The 20698-nt window shown below is 41.4% G+C and overlaps 1 protein-coding gene across 1 annotated transcript in view; it reads right to left on the bottom strand.

Moving 5' to 3' along the window:
- Window positions 1-14042: 14042 nt before the first annotated feature.
- Window positions 14043-20698, bottom strand: part of NTMT2 (N-terminal Xaa-Pro-Lys N-methyltransferase 2) — a 31867-nt gene continuing 25211 nt past the window's right edge. Inside the window, exons 3-4 of the mRNA XM_075616833.1 lie at window positions 17532-17781; window positions 14043-16332 (exon numbers count right to left, since the gene is read on the bottom strand). Coding sequence (XP_075472948.1) covers window positions 16076-16332; window positions 17532-17781 — 507 coding nt within the window. The 3' untranslated portion in view covers window positions 14043-16075. The remainder of the gene's footprint in view (window positions 16333-17531; window positions 17782-20698) is intronic.

The raw sequence follows: 20698 nt of genomic DNA, 5'->3' as shown, positions 1-20698 counted from the left end.
AGTGGTGAACCGGGCTCTTGATGGTTCACACACTATGATGGTCATAACAGACATGTTGACTAGTTGACATGGAAGAGGGTACTGCATTACCACTCATGGGGTGTGCTTTCCTCCCACTTGAAAAACGAAATGGGGTGTTGGAGGTTGTGGTGGTGATAGAGATGCTGGCAGTAAGGGGAAGCATTTTTAAAAACAATAGCACTTATCAGAGACAAGCTACACTATGTATGAGAGCTTTTTTTATCAGTAGACCCATAAATTACAGGGGGGTTATTAAACGGGGGCTTTCTTCCAGTGGCCTGGAGGTTGGGATAGCAGCAGGAGATAATGAATCCAACCTGGTGGCAGAATTACATTAGGACAACCTGGTTAATGTTCCTTGCTTTGCCCATGTACCCAACATGGTAGCACTGTGTGAATATGCAGGAAATAGTCTGTTATCAGCCTCTAGATTTGTCTATGTCCACTTTATCTGCTACAAATCTTGTAATGGCCTCTATGACTATAACAACGTGCCATGTCACAAGTTGAGAACAGAAGTAGAACTCAACCCTATACAGTACATGCTAGAGCAGCACTATAAGAAGCTCAAAACAGTGAATGATTACATGGAGAACTCTAAGCTTCTAGAAGGGGCAACTTTGTGCCCAACCAGTGGCATCTGATGGGAGAGCCATGTGTGCTACTGAGGCCATTTGAACGACCACCGCTCTAGTCAGCTGTGACAATGCTCACATCAGAAGGCAATGGATAGAATAGGGATGGGTTCCAGCCATGACCTCTATCCCACAATGATAGTGGGACGTGTTTGATAAGAAATAGACAGAAGACTTCCCCCTTCATAGATCATATGATTGTCCTACAGTATTCTTGCCAGGAGCTCAAATTCCATTCAGCCGCATTCTTTGTCTGAACCTGAACTTAACGTATTGTAACAATACATTACAGAAAATCTGTAAACAGGATTCATCCATCATACAACCAGTCAGGGCACCCCTCTTCTTTGTTGGAAAGAAGGATGGATCGTTTCACCCTTGTGTGGACTACCGAGCACTGAATTGAATTAGAATGAGAAATACAAACCCGTTGCCAGTAATTTCGAAGCTCTTGATATGATTTCCTTCAGCCAAGGCATTCTCAAAAATTTGATCTCAGAGTGATGTACAACATAGTGTGTATACGTCTGGGGGATGAGTGGAAGGTGGTCTTCTGAACCAGGTATGGTAATTTAAAATACCTAATTATGCCATTTGGGTTATGCACTGTGCCAGCCACGTTTCAACATTTTGTGAACAATTTGTTCCGAGACCTGATGGATCAGTTTGTATTCATCTACTCTGATGATATCCCCGTCTTTTGAAAGAACATGGAGAAATATAGACAACGTTTCCAGACTGTATTGAAATGGAGCCAACAGCATAAACTCTATAAAAACTAGAGAAATGCAAGTTTGAATGCAACATTGTCCAGTTCCTGAGATTCGTAGTTTCACCAGATGGTTTATAAATGGATTCTAGCAAAGTTAAATCTGTGCAAGAATGGCCTGTCCCAACAAATGTTAGAGGTGTTCAAAGTTTGCATGTGTGTGCCAACATGGAACACACATGTTCAGAATTGCATATTGAATACATCTATTTAATAGAGCAATAGGCATACATCATTGAACTTCTGTTGGTGTCCTTTAACCCCCAACCAAGTAGAAATATCTTATTGGTAACAATCAGTGCGTACCTGTACAGTATAGTGACGTGTGCTATACCGCAGTTTGCATATTATGTTAGAAGATTTTTCACACCACATCAATCAACACAATACAAAAAATTGTGCATGCTGTGTTTATACTGTACATAAGTGGAAAACACCTTCCTATTTATCTTTGAAATATTTTTATATTAAATATGTTGCTTATTTGTAATGCTACTCATTTGGGATATTATACACAATGGTTACCCACATATTTTTTTAATTCATTTTGTGATTGATTTGTTCTGCAGCTTTATACAACAAAGGAAAAGATCATCACTTTCAATAGAGGGAATCAAAATGTAAGTACAACATGGCAGACTGCATCATGAGGACCTATACAACAACATAATAACATATACAAAGTATTTGGATGCTAGTAAAGAGACTAATCCCAAATTGGAGAGGATGATTTAAGAGCATTCTGTCCCTGACTATCCAAACTGGTAAAAACTGAAACTTTACTAATCTAATAAAATAAACCACATAAATTAAAATAATGATTGCTGATTGGTGAAGTAAAGTAATTAATTATAACGTGAAGAGGGGAGGGAGGAGTGTACACTATATATAGTTAGAGCTAAACTAGGATGAAGGGCAAAATGGGAGAATCCCACAGTGTGTGTTGTAAAGCAATGAATCTCTTTTGCTAATTGATTGTTGCAGAGGAGGTGCACAGTGGCATGATGGCTAGTGCTTGAGTGAACACAGCTGAAATAGTAGCATTATACCTGGGTAAATATATCAGTAGACAGATCAAGATTCCTAGTCTTCACTTTATACATTACTAATACTGCAAGTTGAATATATTGCTTTCTATTTACGGCCAAGTGAAAAGGCATAACATTTTATTAAAAAATATATATCACATTAAAAAAAATAAGAAAATAATATTAATAGACAAGAATATTTAAAAAAAGAAAAAATATATATAAAAAGAAAAAAAAATGGTGTGTGAATGTGGGTTGCTCTGCCTCTCACCCTCTTGCTCCTGTCCTGTGAATATACCCCTTTCCTCTCCCTCCATTGGTTAATGTTAATGGCGGATTACTCCGCAGACGGGTTCTCAAAATGTCCTACTGCGGGTTTATCCGTCGTACTTGTTTCTAACAATATGACGACGGATTAGAAATAAACACAATCCGCAGAATGGATTTATGTTAAACCCGTCAGGTTGGTTACTTTAAAGCAGCATAACAGAGCCACAGAGCAGGATTTTAACTAGTCCGCACAGAGTGAAGTTGAAACAATCCGTCTGTGGATATTACCACACTGATCGGATTGTGAAGGGAGAGACAGGGAAATTCAGGGAAACGGATTTGGAGTGACTCGCCCATCCCTAATGAACGGGACTTTTAACTTGCTAGGATGCACCTACCATCCTTGTGGTACCCAGAGACTCCCGGTGTGTGGAAGACCTCCTGGGTAAGCCTACCATACCAAAGTGGCGCCCAGCACCTAGCAAGCTGGAATTCCCCTCCCCCCACCCCCGTAAACCCATGTTTGGTGAATGTACGCCTGAAACCTTGTACTGTGTTCCTCCTGTGTGCTCCCGCTGAAATAGACGTGTTATTTAACTCCTTCGTTCTGGCAGGTGCTTGCGATCCCATGTAAATTATCCTGGTCTCCCGTAACACAGTACTTGGCATTCTTAATTGGGACACTGTACTTCTAATATTGGTGTTCTTACCTGCTAAGCGATCATAAGTCCCAGACTACCTGCTCCACCAGTACCTCATTCTCCTGAGCGGAAAAGCTGACATTCCAGTACCAATTCCACATGGCGCCTGTGTCCTGCAGGAGGTGCATCAGCTACCGGAGCCTCAACCTCAGAGACTTAAGAGGTGTGCTTATCGCTTTCTCTCTCTTCTTCAGCACTCATCCCAGAGCCCTCTTACTGCCCTAATCCCTGTAGCCCCTGCTGGACCCCCCTACCTCTGCCCTTACGTGTGTCCCTCTAGGTCTCCTGACCACCCTCACACCTCCACTCCCCACACCTCCACTTCCCACACCTCCACTCCCCACAGTCTGTCTTTCCCTGACTCCTGACACATGCTGTTTAAAATGGCTGCTTAATATATATATATTTAATGCGTTGTCTCGTGAGATTATGTTCACTCTGCTTCAAAAGCAAACAAAAAACAACCCGCAAGGATTGACTGTTAAACAGCACGGATTGGCATTTTGTTTAAGATGAGGTTTAAAAAATGTGATTGGCAATAAAGAATATGTTTTTTTCTCACATTTCATTCCGCGACTTCTGAACATGCCAAACCATAACAGATTATGTAGAATTGTAGTTTTTTAGAAAGTTGGTTCCAAATGAAATGATCATTTACTGACTGGATGGCTGTGATGAGCTAACTGGCTGAGCTGCCACCAGTGCCATACCAGTGTGCACCTACACTAGTCCACCACCTCCACTGCTGCCATCATCACCACCACCAGTTTCCAATTTGCCAGTGTCATAATTTCATGCTTTAGTTCTTTTTTTTTTACCATTCTGTTTTCGAAACAAGCCAGCACTCATACAACATTGTCAGCAACAAATGTAACATCCGTGTTGGTACAGTGCTTGTTAAATGTACGTCCTAACTTTTCGATCTCTGACGCAAGTGTAACCACCCTTTGGGATTACTAGGGCCTTAAGGGGTTAACTGTGTGGGCCCTCACAGAGTAAAGCCATCACATGGTGCTGGTGTTGCTCAGCAGACGCCCCCTTCTGCCTGGGGACAGGGACATTATGCTGGGATATAAATAGTAAGGGGGAAGCTCCTGAAACGCAGATCCCAGGAGGAGTTGAAGAAAAGGGATCTTACTGTGAATATGTATATAAATCCCAATGTTTAGGATAGGGTAAGGATCCACTTTTATTGCTTTCTAGTTAGGGCGAGTGCCCTGTTAGTGCTTCCCATAGAGATTATCTACTACCACTCTTAAGTTTCACAGTGAGACAGCCTATGCCCAAAGGGGGGCTCCCAAAGCTATAGCCCCTAAGCATAGATGGATCAACCCCATCAGAGGGCCCATAGCTGACTGTCACCCAGAAGGTCACGTGGTGGAAGGCCACCCCAAGATGAGGAAGCTGATCACAGAGGATGTAGTACCAGGATCGCCAGGGGCCAAGTGGACATGGAACACTACCTGTGCTATATAAGAGAGGAACTCTATAGGTAACGAAGAACCATAAAGTCTCAGCACCATCCTAGCGGTTCGAGATAGGGGCAGCTAGGGAAGTGATATAAACAGTATAGACAAAAGGACACTTAATTGGATATACAAGATGCACTGTATATAATAAATATGAGACTGTGTCTAAAAGATAATAAATCTGCTGTTTGAATTAATAAAGTTCCAGGCGCCATCATTGCTTACCAGCGCCCAGACTGCATGAAGCCTGCACCCTGAATAAGGTAATACCTCCTGAGTAGCCAATAATACAGGCACTGATGTAAACTCCCTAAGAGCCAGGCAGGGAGGGTTACCCAACGTTGGAAGGAAGGCCCAAGGACATATTACACCTCTTATTTGTATAACTCATACATACAGAGAACTCTGTTTTGTGTCACTGCTAATCCGTAATCGCCCCACGATTGGCAATGACAACACTGAGTTTTGTGAGAATTGGTGCAAACGTTTAAATAAAGCACCATTGGATTTAATACTACTTGTAATTGAGGAATTGGGCACCCAATTAAGTAGAGTAAGGCATGATATCCTCAAAACTGAAATTGTAATTGAACAAACACACCAGAATAATCTGACGGTTCAATCCTTGGAGGATTAGAAAATCCGTCTACAAAAATGTAAGGACTTAATTCATTTTAAGAAGCAGAAGTTTAAAGTGGTGAATGACTACTGTATATGGATAATTCTGTTTACCAATGGACCAAACGAGACAGACTTTTTAAATACCAAACACGTGCAACAGGAACATACAAGGGGCCGGAAGCCCCTTACAAGTGACTCAGATGCAAGCTCATCAGCAGAGGGCTCTAATCTTTAAACACCGGGCTCTTCTTTTTTAGGAAGAGGAAAAATGGCTGTTACAAAAAAGAAAGACAGAAGACCCGGAGGATTAAATGGAAACTCAAGAACACCTCCAGTATGGCGCTCACACAATCCATGAGTATGCATAATTAAGTGATTAATTTATCTGATTATCAATTGTCAGAAACGGAAATATACGTCTTGGCAAAAGGTGCCTCCTTTATCGCCACTACCAGACCTAATAATTTTGAACTGGAAGTAGAACTACTTAAGCTAGAAAAATACCTTAATCTTAAATCTTTTTTTCCAACAGGTCTCCGGGCATGCAGGATCAACAACAGGTCTCCGGGCATGCAGGATCAACAACGGGTCTCCGGGCATGCAGGATCAACAACAGGTCTCCAGACATGCTGGATCAACAGCAGGTCTCCAGACAAGCAGGATCAACAGAAGGTCTCCAGACATGCAGGATCAACAACAGGTCTCCAGACATGCAGGATCAACAACAGGTCTCCAGGCATGCAGGATCAACAACAGGTCTCCAGACATGCAGGATCAACAACAGGTCTCCAGACATGCAGGATCAACAACAGGTCACCAGACATGCAGGATCAACAGCAGGTCTCCGGGCATGCAGGATCAACAACAGGTCTCCAGGCATGCAGGATCAAAACAGGTCTCCAGACAAGCAGGATCAACAACAGGTCTCCAGACATAAAGGATCAACAACAGGTCTCCGGGCATGCAGGATCAACAACAGGTCTCCGGGCATGCAGGATCAACAACAGGCCTCTAGGCATGCAGGATCAACAACAGGTCTCCAGACATGCAGGATCAACATCAGGCCTCTAGGCATGCAGGATCAACAACAGGTCTCCAGACATGCAGGATCAACAACAGGTCTCCAGACATGCAGGATCAACATCAGGCCTCTAGGCATGCAGGATCAACAACAGGTCTCCAGACATGCAGGATCAACAACAGGTCTCCAGACATAAAGGATCATCAACAGGAGCATCAGCAGGTACAGGAACAACCTATTACACCAAAGGTATGTTAATTAAAGCCCCATTTAAAAATCCTGCTGTGTATTTATGATAATAGTGAAAAATTATGTTAAAATATTTATTAAGCAAAAACATAACATGCATTTTAATTTGACACTTGCAGAAAAAAGTTATTAACCAAGGTGGTTAATAATAAAAAATATTATTCTTAAGGCAGACAATAGAGGAGCACTGGTACAGTACTTCAAAATGATGTACAATATAAAGAAGAAGCAGTCAGACAGCTGAATAACATGGACTGTTACATAAAACGGAATCATGATCCTACACTTGTATACCAACAAGAAGTTAAAGGTACTTTACTGTTGGGGTTGAATAATCTATGGATCAATGAAACAGAGGTTGACTTCTTAATTATGAAGAATCCACGTCGTTCCTGTATTCTATTTGTTGCGGAAAATTAATCATAGTCCCATAATCCACCAGGGAGACCAACAAATTTGGCAACAAAGTCCATTAATCAGCCTTTGGCTATTTATGTAGATACATTTCTAGTGAACAAAACCAAATCATACATCAAAGATATGTTTATTTGTTTATTTTTACAGAAGTGAGAGCAATAGCATTACAAGGGAAAGATATTTTCTTAGTAATGATAGATGTAACAAATCTATATGCCCACTGTTTTTGATACAATTTATTATTCAAAAATGATTTATTTTTTACTATAGATACATAGATTACATGTTCTTCATCTGGGAGGGAATGTCGGATGAATTTTTCACATTTTTGGATGCACACCACTCCTGTACGATTTACCAAAAACTAGTGTAAACAATATACAGTATCACTTTCCGACAGGTAGATGTGTTATTTATCTTACAAGATGGTATATTACACAGTGATCTTTATCGTAAACACACTGATAGGAACTCGACATGTATGCAACCAGCTTCCATCCAGATTCACTGAAAGAAATGTTGCCCTTTTCCCAAAAAGTGAGTGACCCACATTGTGGACAGGCCATTACAACTTACAAAGACTTTAACAGAAATCAAGACACGTTTCCTAGCAAGAGGACATAAAGAATCTGTAGTGGACAAGGCTATTGCTAAAGATCCCATTGACTTGAGACCAGTCAAAGATGAAGACAAAATTACTTTTGTTACTAAGTTTAATGCAGCTAGGAAATTTGTGAAACAAATTATCAACAGCTATTGGAAAGTACTACAAACGGAAGAAAAATTAGGTCAGATGTGTAAGAACCCTCCCAGAGCAGCAATAAAGAAGAAATCAGCACACACAGAAAAAAGGAAAAGTTAGCCGACACGCACTGATATATGTGCACAATAGAGCAATGTTTCAAATCCTCCTAGCCCCTTCGTCAGGCTGATATTAAATTGCTGCTTTTTTGATATATCGGTGAGATCAACAGGAAAAAGTAAGTCTTTCATTTTCTTTGATTTACTTTTTGATTGCCTATCCAAAAACCGTACTGGATCAGAAATATCTATACATGGATGGCAGCACAGCTTGAGGAGGAGAACTGCCTGTCTGAGTGGCACAACTGGCACTAGCATTGGCACCAGCTCCTAACCTAGCCCTATGGCTTGTAACTAAAAAACAAAAGACACCCTGTGGGCAGCACTCGTTGTATGCAAAGATGAAATGGTGATAAACTTAAAATTAAAATACTTTCATTATATTTTTTTTAAATAAGTGTCAAAATCGTTGAAATAAATGGACAACTGACAGTGGTAACACAACACAAAAAACAGACAAAAATATATACAATACTACAACTGAGATCCAGGGGGGGAGGTGGAAATCCCACCTAACTGCTAATTAGCAGAGATGAACAATCAAAGACAAAATAGTTAACCCCCTAGTTCAGCAATGACAAGGTTAAAAAGCCTGTAAAATAGATACAGGTGACGGTGGACTAACCATGCAAAAGTATATGGCAATATGCAATACAAAATGGGTATACAACGAGTGCTGCCCACAGGGTGTCTTTTGTTTTTTAGTTACAATTCTGTTCTCTCCCCTTATTGCACCGTTGTCGATTTTACTTCAGTAGAGGCTGATGCGAGGGTTTCTCCCCCTTCCCCTTTCCCCATTGTTGTATCACTAGCCCTATGGCTGTTAGCTCTGGTGGTTTCCCTCCCACTACTAGGTGATGGGGGCGTTGTTGGTGGTGATGCCCTGACCTGTCTACCATTCCATTCTCAATGGCACAGGTCAGCCTAGCTGAAGACAGCTGGCAGTGGCATAACCAGGTCTCCCTGTGATATAAGCGCAGGTGGCTGTTCAGAGAGGTGGTACCAAGATGGTCTAATTTCTTCCCCCTAAGAAGTGACACTACAGAAATTACAGTTGATTGCTGCTAAACCCTACACAGTTCCCTGGGGTGGCAATCTAACATAAGACCACACCCAAGATGATGTAGCATCTCCTCCTACTGAGGGTACCACGTGGGATGCTGCTAGTTTCCCATCCTGCCTCGGTTTGCTTTAGAGAATATACTCCTAGGCAGAGATTCATTCAAGTGCAATTTCTAATCCCTGCAATCTAGCGTTCACTGCCTTTTAATGCAATGGCATTAATTGTGGGGATATAGGTGTCTGTGTGCCTCCACTAATCTTTATTTGCCTCCCTCCCCTTATCGGCTTTCCTCTGCTCTTCTCTTGGGTTTCTGTAGTTTATATGGGCAGAAGTAGTAGAGTGACTGAATATACTGTTACTGGCATTTCTCTACTTTTAATTAGCCACCCATTTTACTCGAATGTAATGGTTAAATCCAGGTGTTTCTCACAGGTCACTGGGTGCTATCTCTTCTGTATCTCTTCTGCACTTCTGTATCTTCCTCCCTTCACTGCCAGTGCAGCATTGAGAAAGGAGGAGGGCAAGTGTGTATATGACACCATCGCAAGAAGAGGAATCTATGTGTATTCAGTTCTCTAAAAGTGCATCTAGAGGGCATTGCGCCATATTTACTAAGCTGTGATACTGCATAAGACACCTTCATTGCCAGAAGACATTTTTAGGCCACTCACTTGAATGGGCTGTAAGTGGTGTTTGACGCTAGAAAGTGTGTCTTATGGCAGTCCATTGCTTAGTAAATTTGGCCCTATATATCAAGTCAGACTTAGCACAGTTTGCTATGGTAAGAAACAGGGAAACAAATATGGTAAGAGTGTGAGTCAACAAACTTTACCTTAATACGCTGGCACTTAAAGAATTTCTTACATTTGTTGTCAAAAAGAGCATTTTAAAATCTGCTTTCAATCAGATTGAGTGGGAGAGGGAGTGGCTCAGTGAGTAAAGACACTAACTGGCACTGAGTGTGAAGCAGGGGAACCTGGTTCAATTCCCGGTGTTGGCTCCTTGTGATCTTGGGCAAGTCACTTTATCTCCCTGTGCCTCAGGCATCAAAAACAGATTGTAAGCTCCACAGGGCAGGGACCGGTGTCTGCAAAATGTCTCTGTAAAGCGCTGCGTACAACTAGAAGCATTATATAAGATCATGCTATTAATATGTATTAGTATTATTAATCATAAAATTATAATATGTGTTATTATTATTAATCATAAAATTAAAGTACAAGAAAGTATTGTCCCAAGGTTCGAATCAGGACAAATTTACCAACTGGGCTATTCCATAAGTGTAATTCATCTGCACTAACTACTTAATAAAAGAAGCCATCTAAACCTCTTTAGCACTACAATCCCAGTGTGCGTTTGCTGTCTCTTGCTGGATTGGTCCTTCCGTACGTAGGAGTTTGCTACCAGGACTCAAATGACAACCTGCACCTGAAGCAGTAACGGGTGGCAGAATATACAGATACACCGAGTGTGCCAGTAAATCTAACAGAGACACTTTTCCATAAGACGGCTTCTGGTGCCTAAAGAAGACACCTTACAGCCCAACAAAGGGAATGGTCCTTTTGATGTCTTATGTAGCTGCAAGGTGTCCTGAAATTGCACCACTTAATAAACGGTACATCATTAAGAGAGAAAGGGAATAGAGAAAAAGTGACATGTCAGGTTACTGCAGCCGTTCATCTATTTTGCCTAAGAAATGCACACAAAAATAATTTAACTTAAGACACATGTAAGATATAATGAATTAAATATCTTCTGTACCTGCAATAATACAGTTTAGAAACAATCTGATTGATTCATAACCCCCAATATGTTTTATATAAGCTGCCTTTCCTATGTTTGGCAGAGTATAATAAGGACAGACCATATGGCTCGTGGTAAAAATGTTGCTTTTAAGTGGACAATTTATGACCTACTCCTAGCAATTTTGCCTTATCTTTCATTACCCCATGATATCATTGCTTCGTGTGACTAATAGAGCCAATTGTGGTTGACAATTATGGGAAACATATGTTGCCAAAGCTAACAATTCAGCAAACAATTAGGGACATCAACTTGAATTTAATTAGCTCAGCCCCAAAAATCTTTACTGGTCAAAGATAATCTCTAGTCCAGCAAAATTTTAAGGAACTCATCTCAAATAATTCAGATATATGTTTGGCTACAAAATACTTGACATTGGTTGTCTAATATAGCAGAACATATAAAAAGAACTAAAAATAAAAAATAAACTGAACGGCCAGTGCAACCTACAAAGGGACACAACAAATAATACAATACTTCAGTGCTTCAGTGCTAATCTGCTCATGAGTAGGTAGATCCTTTAGCCAAAGCGTTATAAACCTGCAACCAATATCAAGGCATGACCAATTTGCAGGTCCTAACACTACCTTGTATAATTCTCATGTATCTCACTTTTTTGCTGGAGGGAGAAAGACCATACTGGGTCTGTGGATCACAGGACCGTGATAAAAACTGCTAATTGGAAAGTGGGGCGGGGCGAGCTTTAAACTTTGGGGACGAGGGGCCACACCTCCAAATAACAACAGTTGGAATAACCCATCAAGCTCCAGAACCCCAAACCCACCCTCACATCATATATACAGCATATATATTCTTGTGTCAAAAAGCAGTGCTACTGGGCATTTCCAAAGGGCATGACAATGCTTTACTACCCACTAAGGTGGGCAACGGGGTTAGGTAGTTTATTGTTTTTGGTATTAAAACCGTTAGTGCCGGTGGTTTTCCTTGGAACCACCGATCCAACGGGATAATGTTATTTCTATCACAGGATTCTGTAATAATAGATATTACAGAAGCTTATAATTGAAATAGGATTTTGGACGAATAACACACCCGCTAAATTATTCCTGCACTTCTGATGTATCCAAACTAGGAGAGAAAAAGGAACCCAATTAGTAGCACTCTGTCACCATGCAAGATAATAATATGACAAGATTAAAAATAATCTGTTGAAACATGGATAAAATAATGGGCATTAAAAAAAACAATTAAATGACGCACTGTAGATCCAATAGGAGTGAGTAAACTCTGGGTAATAGACTGTGCCGGATAGAGTATACAGGTGTATACTGATTATTCTAAGATAAGACCTTATATATAAAGGAAATATCTCAAGAGGGGGGTGGGTAATGATAGAACACAATAAGTGAAGTGCCACAACTAATTGGAATCAGTAGATAATGGGTGAGCTCTCTTGATATTGCAAACAACCAAATTGTTAACCCTTAAGATATATTGTGCTAACTGGTAATACAATCAAGCGTGTGAGCAGAGATCTATGGTAGGGATCACCACACACACATAATAATCTAATTGAGTACTAAGTGGCTGGTTGAAGCAAGACTCATATGGACAATAAGAGGAGACTGCAACTAAGTAGTACAAATGTAGGCTAGATATAGCACATTAAGGAAGTATAGTATAATGCATAATCAAGTACGTGTATGCAGAGATCTTGTGATACAGATCGGAGCAAACACTCATGCTCCTAATTAGTGTGAACTGTTAATTGGCACTATTGGATCTCCTATGTGAAACAAAGGAGACCGCAACTGAATGATTCACTGTGTATATGGCTCAGTGATATTGTCAGCCTCTTAGAGAATTAAAGAAGCCTGTAACCAAAATTGAATCTATTCACTTTGTTATGGTAAGTACAGAGCACCACAGGGGGTAAGTATAGTAAACCCCCAAAATGTTAAGACACAACAATATGAGTCCTGTGTTACTAATGGTACCCCTAAATGACTAGGTATAGCTGATACTGATAGCAGGTGATATAAATTATTGTAGATGATACAGTACTGACCGTGCCCAACTAAAATAGGCTAATACCAGACTAGACTGAATTTTCCCAAATTGTGCAGAACACAGTGAGCGGGGTCCCGCAGGTGGAAAAATCGGGCGTATATGATCTGCCCAAAGAAGGTGCCAGAAATGTAGGTGCCTCCAAAATATAACACCCCCCCCCCCTCTTTAAGTGGCTCAGTAAGACCGTCGGGTCATATTTATAAGAACTGTAAAAATGGCAACGCAGCTACTCTCTGTGAGAGCCAGTGTGTGCAGTCTGAATGATCCGACCTGCACATGCACACGTGCCGATGCGTTTCGTGAGAAAACGTTTTGTCAAGGCCACAAGTAGAAGGGGGGCATCCCATAGCTGCAGGAAAGTTTGAATAGCGGCGTCAATTAAGTATATTTGCCTATGTTAACCCTTGGCTTACCACACGCATGCGCAGTGATACAAAAGTATGACAGCCTATGTTGTGCGTTTTACCAGTCTGTTGCTATGTGGTACCTCTATGAGCACTCAGATTCACACTATGATAATGACAATTATGTAACCATTGGGATATTGGTAACTATGTAACCAGATTGCCTGATGCATATCTTCCTGCATATATAATAAAACACTGGTGCTGTCCTTCCATAAGTGTTATTGATCAACTACCTCTGATATTATAATGAATAGTGACTTAAGGGCATAAACAGAACCCCTCAGTATTGAGTGCATAGGGGAAAATAAACATATAATCCACATGATGTGTTCACAGTCCCTCAGTGTGTACCAAGGTGTTGACTGTAGTTTCGGTGAATGATACAATCACCGGACATAGTGGGTACCAGATTAACCACTAACAATTGTTGGAAACAGTATAGGTGTGTCAGAATGTCAGAATGTTGCCCACCTCACAATCCAGGAGATGGATAAAGATAAATGCTGAGTAGAATAAACAGGGAATGGGCTGAATTCCATAGTAAGTGATGACTAGATGTACTTAAATGTCATTAAGGAGAATAATTAGATTGATAAAATGGTATGGCCATGGAAGGGCAACTTTAGATAAGTTTGTAAAAGTAATTTGAGACAAGAAAATCAACTTCCAGTCCAGATACAGTATGAATGAATCAAGCAATGTTTATTAACAGGTTGTACACAGCTCTAGGCACAAAATCGCTGTACTACACAGGTTAGAGTCAGAATGATGTCAGTCACTTACAGTTCCTTTATTGGCCTGAACTAGGCCCTCTTCTATGACCTTCAGAGAACTAGATCCTGGGTCTTTACTGGCCAAACTAGTCTGGCGACCACGGCAGGTAAAGCATCATTGTAAATAAAACACTGACATTTACAGGATGAACTTGTTTAAGAACTTTGTGATCTATGTATAAACCTCAGAAAAGTGTGACTAGACCCGCAATTATAGGGCTAAAGCCTTGGATTGTGGAGACTCCTCCCCTTCCCCTGAATTTATAGTCTCCTTCTGATCCTTAGCCTCAGCCTATCAGTTTAGTTGTTACCCTTGTCCTCCTCCCCGCCTTGTCACTAAAGGCTTTAGTCTATATTGAAGACCATTCAAAAAACAGACTGCCCAGGACTGAGACATACAGTACGTAAACAATAGGTAAGGGTGACACATTTGGGATACAAGCCAAATATAAATACACAAATAGGGAATAGACCCAAATAATAAGTATATCTCTAATAGTGTGCACACCAGGTTGTAATTCTACTTCTAACTGGCTAGATAAATGTAGGTGATTAAAAGATAAAAAGAGGGGAGAGTCAGGTAAAGCAACTTGGGATGCCCCTAAAAACGGGACTAGGGTAAGGGAAAATGAAAAACTGGGTTCTAAAAGCAAAAAATCCTGGTCAAAGAATAGCAATATGTAAAAAGCACACCAAACCACCGAATATGTGAGCCAAGCACACCAAACGATTGGAGAATTCACAATGTAGCAAAAAAGGTAATTTAATTACTAAAGAGTCAGAGTTGCATCCAGCGTCTCATCGGGGGTGATGAAGATGCATGTGCACCGAAATGTTGGATGCAACTCTGACTCTTCAGTCATTAAAATAGGACCTTTTTTTGCTACATTATGAATTCTCCAATCGTTTGGTGTGCTTGGCTCCCTTTCACATGGTGATTAAAACATAACATTTTATATGATAAATTAAGAATGCAATTTAAAAAATGGAGGGGGGGGGGTGGAAAGAAATGAAGGCTAAATAATGTGATAAACTAGTGAAATGACAATAATCCCAGTGCCAGGTGAGTATAGAAAAAATACTTCAGTGCTGCCAAAAGCAGTATACAGTAGGAGCGTGTGGACAAATATTGCATCTCACATAAATTGCCTACAACTTCTATTTGTACTGTATTATAAAGTATCTAAAAGTAGTAGCAAGTAATCTCAGATCTCGATACATCACTGAAGAATTTTTCTTTGGTGTAGTTCCCACAATGGCGGTTATTTTAGGTGAAAACACAATATTAATAATAATTAGAAGATGAAAAATTAAAACAATTTTTGCAAAAAAAAATAATGTTAGAATTGTATAAGTGGAACCGCACCTATAAGCTCCATGTTAAACCACCCTCGAGAGGACAATTGTGATAAGGGTATAGTGCAATTGAAAGGGAATGAAGTTATTGAAGCAAATGTTTCTGACAGCTCCATGAAGAGCCCTTGCTCTGGTGTTGGCTCCAGATGGGATCCATTGTTTGCGGTAAAGTCACTTGATGTTAACACTGTCAGGAAATTTGCAGTAAGGAGATACCAGGTTTATAATAATAGAGCTGGGGCCCCGGCTGCTATGCACGGCTACAAGAGATTCTAGACCCCCTCTGGACACGTCTCGGCACTATTTTCTTTTTATTTCCTTTTTGTTCTTTAGTTGTTTTGAATCAGCCGAGCATGGATGCAGAATCCATTTATATCTTGAAGACTTAAGCTCACCTTTTCAGAAACGTGCTTTGCCATTAGCACTAAGAAAGTCAGTAAACGTCTACATCATACCTAGTAATTGACATGTATAATGCCAGTAAATCTGGTACTAATAGAATTAATCTTTGAACCTTCTTGGAGGAGTAAATTGAGCTTTCTATTAATGGACTAGGTCATACTCATGGTGTTCAGAGGTACTATTGCATTGCAATCATCCATATAGGAATGCAAAGCTCTGGGAAGCCTTGTTGTCGCTCTTCTGCAAGGATGGTCATCCCACACCTCTCTATGATGTTCCTCAGGATAAGGATGTCCCTAATCACACTGCTGTCAGTAGGATCAAGAATACAGCCTTGCCTAGCTACATTATCTTTCAAGATAATTACTCCATTGTCCTTTAACCCATTTTTACAGCGGAGAAGAAACTCTAGAAGATCTCTGTCCGTCAGGTAACCTATAAAACAAGAGGATTAAGTGCTGTTATTAAAAAATATATACATGATGGTGTCTATTTAACAAACAAGATCTGTTCCGCGCTATGCAGTAAGTGAAATGCTTTTCTGGACTGTACGTTAGTATGTGTATCAAACGTAAGTAATTTACTTATCAAGTTCCATACAAATAACTCCAGTTTCCTGGAGGGCTATGTATCAGTGCAAAGAAAAGTGCGCTTTGGCATGATACTCCATTTTTTGTCATAGGTACTATATGAAGCTTGTTAGTCGACCTTGTCAAATCTGGAGCAGATTGTTAATCAGAGGCACTCATGCCACCGGAAGACCTGGTGAATTTTTTGGTTCAAGGAAAACAGAAAGAAATAGAGACAGATAAGCACATCATCTGATACAAACTGGTTAGTAGAATTTAGCAGTCGAGTCCTAGAGATCTGTGAACCTGTCCTGGTTTGCTTATAAGTTTAAGAATCAGAGAACCGTTCGAGAAAAGGCAATTTGTCGATTCACAGGGTAAAAAAAAAAAGATATACTTTTCACATTTTTTTTGCTCTATTCACCAGTTTTGGCTAATATTTATTAACATTTTTTCTATAAAGTTCCATAATATATTAATGTTTTTTTTTGTGGAGAGGTTTTATATTTGACCTTTTTATGGATCACATACAGAGTTCTTCTGAGACATAATAGTGTGAACAGAGCTGATAATAAAGCCTCACAGGATTGATGGCAGTGCCATCGGTGCCTGCGCACTGAGCATTGCGTTTACAGAGGAACCATGCCTTCCGGTAAATTATCATTGGTACGCTGTCCCATGGATTAACTTTCACGTCTTACATTTTTCAACAAGCTAAAATGAATTTATAAAGAGGACAACTGAGTTTCTGTTTATCCTACCTGACCAATGTATAATATTGTGAAAAATATTTTTAGGGCACTTGAATTTGAAAACTTATTTTATAAATCTATCTTCCAAAAAGTGATAGGATGCATAAATCTGTCAAGTGGTTTACAGATTGTTACTACAACCAAACATGACCAATGAAACCACAAATGAATATGAATCTTCTGATTTAGCATATATTTATCATTTTCAACCATTTTTGGTAGGTAGTCTATTACTCCATACTAATACTTTTCTAGGTGAAAATTATTTTAGTCTGACATTTTATACACTGCTAACAAGTTTATCTGCACCAACCTGACACCCATTGCATCCAGATCACATCATACTTCCTTATGGCAGGGACGAAGTCTTGCAAGCTGTAGCAGTAAAGAGTTTCCACCCTATCCCCTTCTTCCAGTAGATAGTTCTGGGCCTCTTCTAAGAAGGGCTCCGTCATGTCCACCAGTTCAATGTTGCTGAAAACTGGCAAGAGAACATGCTTACTCACTCTTCCGATTCCAGAACCGCAGTCCAGAGCGAAATGAGTACCAGCTTTCCCAGGAGCCTGCAAGATAGCAAAAATTCATGTTATCTCTAATGCACTGATGCAAAATAATTGGTGCAGTATGAGATCTATACCATAACCATTTCCAAGTCATGAAAGGAATCGTTCTGTAATTTAAACCTCAGATGTAAGGACGGGAAGTCTAAATTATCTGGTCATGTGGCAACGCATGTTGCAAGACGTACTGTCCACGGCGTCGTGGATGGACAAGCAAAAGTATATGGTGCCCAGGACAGCGTCTGCCGCGATGAAGGTTAATGCTTCTGCATGGCACTCCCACGGCGTTAATCCTTCGGTGTCGTGATCGCGTGTGGAAGCGGCACCGAAGACAATAAGCTTTGCTACATCTGTATGTCTAAACTAGCCGACATCAAATATACACTCATTGCGGCTACATTGTGGCTTTTCAAAGCAGCGGTTTCCTTCACTGAACAATATATCAAGCACTTTAATTGAAATACAAAGGTGTTAGTTAATTTTGTGTGCAGTATTAGAAGTACCGTGTGACCAACCACTCACTTTACGCAGGGTTTACATATTTGTGTTTTCTTTTCATTAATTTATAAACCGGTGTTCAGAACGTAATCTACGGCTGTAGCAGGCTTTGTTATTCCCTCTTGATGGAATATGGTCAGATGGATTGTGATATTCTGCATCTGCACCAACACCGCCATTAATTCCATTAATGGAAACAGTGTGATATTTGGGATATGTTGTGTTGTCACTAGGAACACCGAGACTGGCTAAATCTGGACTTATATGCTTTTTTTAAATTCCATAAATGCTTTCATGTTGGTTAATTAAATTTGTAACACATTGAGGACCATTTACAGGCACACTGGTAAAACAAGTCAAATGTTCTCTTTTCAGAAGTTTAGCCTTCTTTGGCTAATGCTTGATTCCCAACATTGATGGTAAATAAAAGCAGAGAGCCTTGTTGTTACTTAAGGACGGGCAGGTTCACGCTTTCAAAATCCGAACTCCGTGAACTTCAAAGTGAGTTCGGAAGTTCTTCAGAATACATTTTCGAATCCAAAACAAAAATTAGAACCGAAACCAGAGAGAAGCCCATCCTCAGATTCTTTTCTTTGTTCTCTGTTTTTATTTCCTGTTGATTTTGTTTGCCAGAAATCCTCCCTGTGGGTGGTCACACTCACAAGTAATGGGCCACACACAGCGCCGCCTGTGGAATCCGTGGCTGTCACTTTCACAGAGGACACAGCTTTGTTTTTTATGTTGCGGTTTCAGGGACAGTTAATCTGACTACGTCAGTACATATATTTCTCTTCTACAGTTCCCTAAAACTGTCTTCACTGCATTGTCATACAGTATGTCAAATAGCACTAAACTTTATTGTGTCTTTCTAGAACAATACACTCTCTTCACGTTTTTCTTTTTCTCTTCTATGTGTTTTCCCCTCGAAGATGTTAATTATCTCTGACCTCATGAAAGGAGAAGGTGAATTTGTGTCAGCCCTTGTAAAAAGATCACAAATAAACATATACTGTAGTCACAAATAACATGTGTTGATACATTTTCATTATTTTACACTTGAATACAGAAAGTCTTGGGAATAGGGGGACAGGGCCGCCTACAGGGTGGAAGAGCCGGGACGATGATCCCGGGCCCGGTGGCTGTAGGGGACCCGGCCAGCCAGCGCTGGAAGTTGGGCCTGGCGTAACTGCTGCCAGTTGGTCAGGCTTAACTTCTGCATCCGGCTACCGGCCTTTGATTCCCTCCAAGCCCCAGCTCTCCCCAGCTGTTGCTAGCCTCTTTCCTCTGCTGGGTCAGATTCTTCACCATCGGGCATGCCTTTCCCCCACTGGGTCAGCCTCTCCCTCACCGGGCCTGCCTCTCCACTGCCGGGCCTGCCTCTCCCCCGCCAGTCTCTTCCCCCACCAGGCCTGCCTCTCTCCCCCACCGGGCCTGCTTCTCCACTGCTGTGCCTGCCTCTCCTACACTGGGCCGGCCTCTCTCCTACCGAGCTTGGCTCTCGCCAGCCAGGCCTGCCTCTCCCCCGCCGGGAGTGCCTCTCGCCTGCCAGGCCTGCCTCTCCCCTGCTGGGCGTGCCTCTCTCCTGCGGGCCTGCTTCTCTCCTGCCGGGCCTGCCTCTCCCCAGCCGGGCCAGCCTCTCCTCACCAGTCCTGCTTCTCTCCTGCCGGGCCTGCCTCTCCCCAGCCGGGCCAGCCTCTCCCCACCAGTCCTGCTTCTCACCTGCCGGGCCTGCCTCTCCCCCGCCGAGCCTGTCTCTCGTCTGCTGGGCCTGCCTCTCACCCAACAATGCCCGCTGGAAGCTGGGCCCACCCGGCACCAGGGGCCTGGGGCTACCCATAAGGTAAGTGTGTGGGGGTGGGGGGGTCTCATTGTGTATGTTCTGTGGCGGGGTGTATTATTTTGTGTATTGTATTTGGGCAATGTATTATTGAGTGTATTTTATGGGTGTGGGGGTATTATTGTGTCTATTTTATGTATGTGGGGGATATTATTGTGTGTATTTTGTGGGTGGATATTATTGTGTGTATTGTGGGGGGTATTATTATCTGTATTGTGGGGTGGGGAATTATTGTGTGTGTATTGTGGGAGGTATTATCGTGTGTGTGTGTATTGTGTGGGGTATTATTGTGTGTGTTGTGGGGGTATTATTGTGTGGGGTAATTATTGTGTGTATTGTGAGGGGTTAATTATTGTGTTTATTGTGAGGGGGTAATTATTGTGTGTATTGTGAGGGGGTAATTATTGTGGGGAGATTGTGAGGAATTGTGTGCGTACATCTGTGAGGGTGGGAATTGTATGTGTGGCCGGGGGTTGGGGGGTAATGTGTGAGGAAGGGGGGCTTGAGGGAGCGGGATTGAGTGAGAGTGGGGTCATTGTGGGATAGCGGAAGGAGGGAGAGTGTGAGAGGAGAGAGGGTGTGAGT

This window comes from Ascaphus truei, chromosome 10 (assembly GCF_040206685.1).
Source record: "Ascaphus truei isolate aAscTru1 chromosome 10, aAscTru1.hap1, whole genome shotgun sequence".
Lineage (NCBI taxonomy): Eukaryota > Metazoa > Chordata > Amphibia > Anura > Ascaphidae > Ascaphus > Ascaphus truei.
Note: the sequence above shows the minus strand (reverse complement) of the source record. Positions and strands in the feature narration are given on the sequence as shown.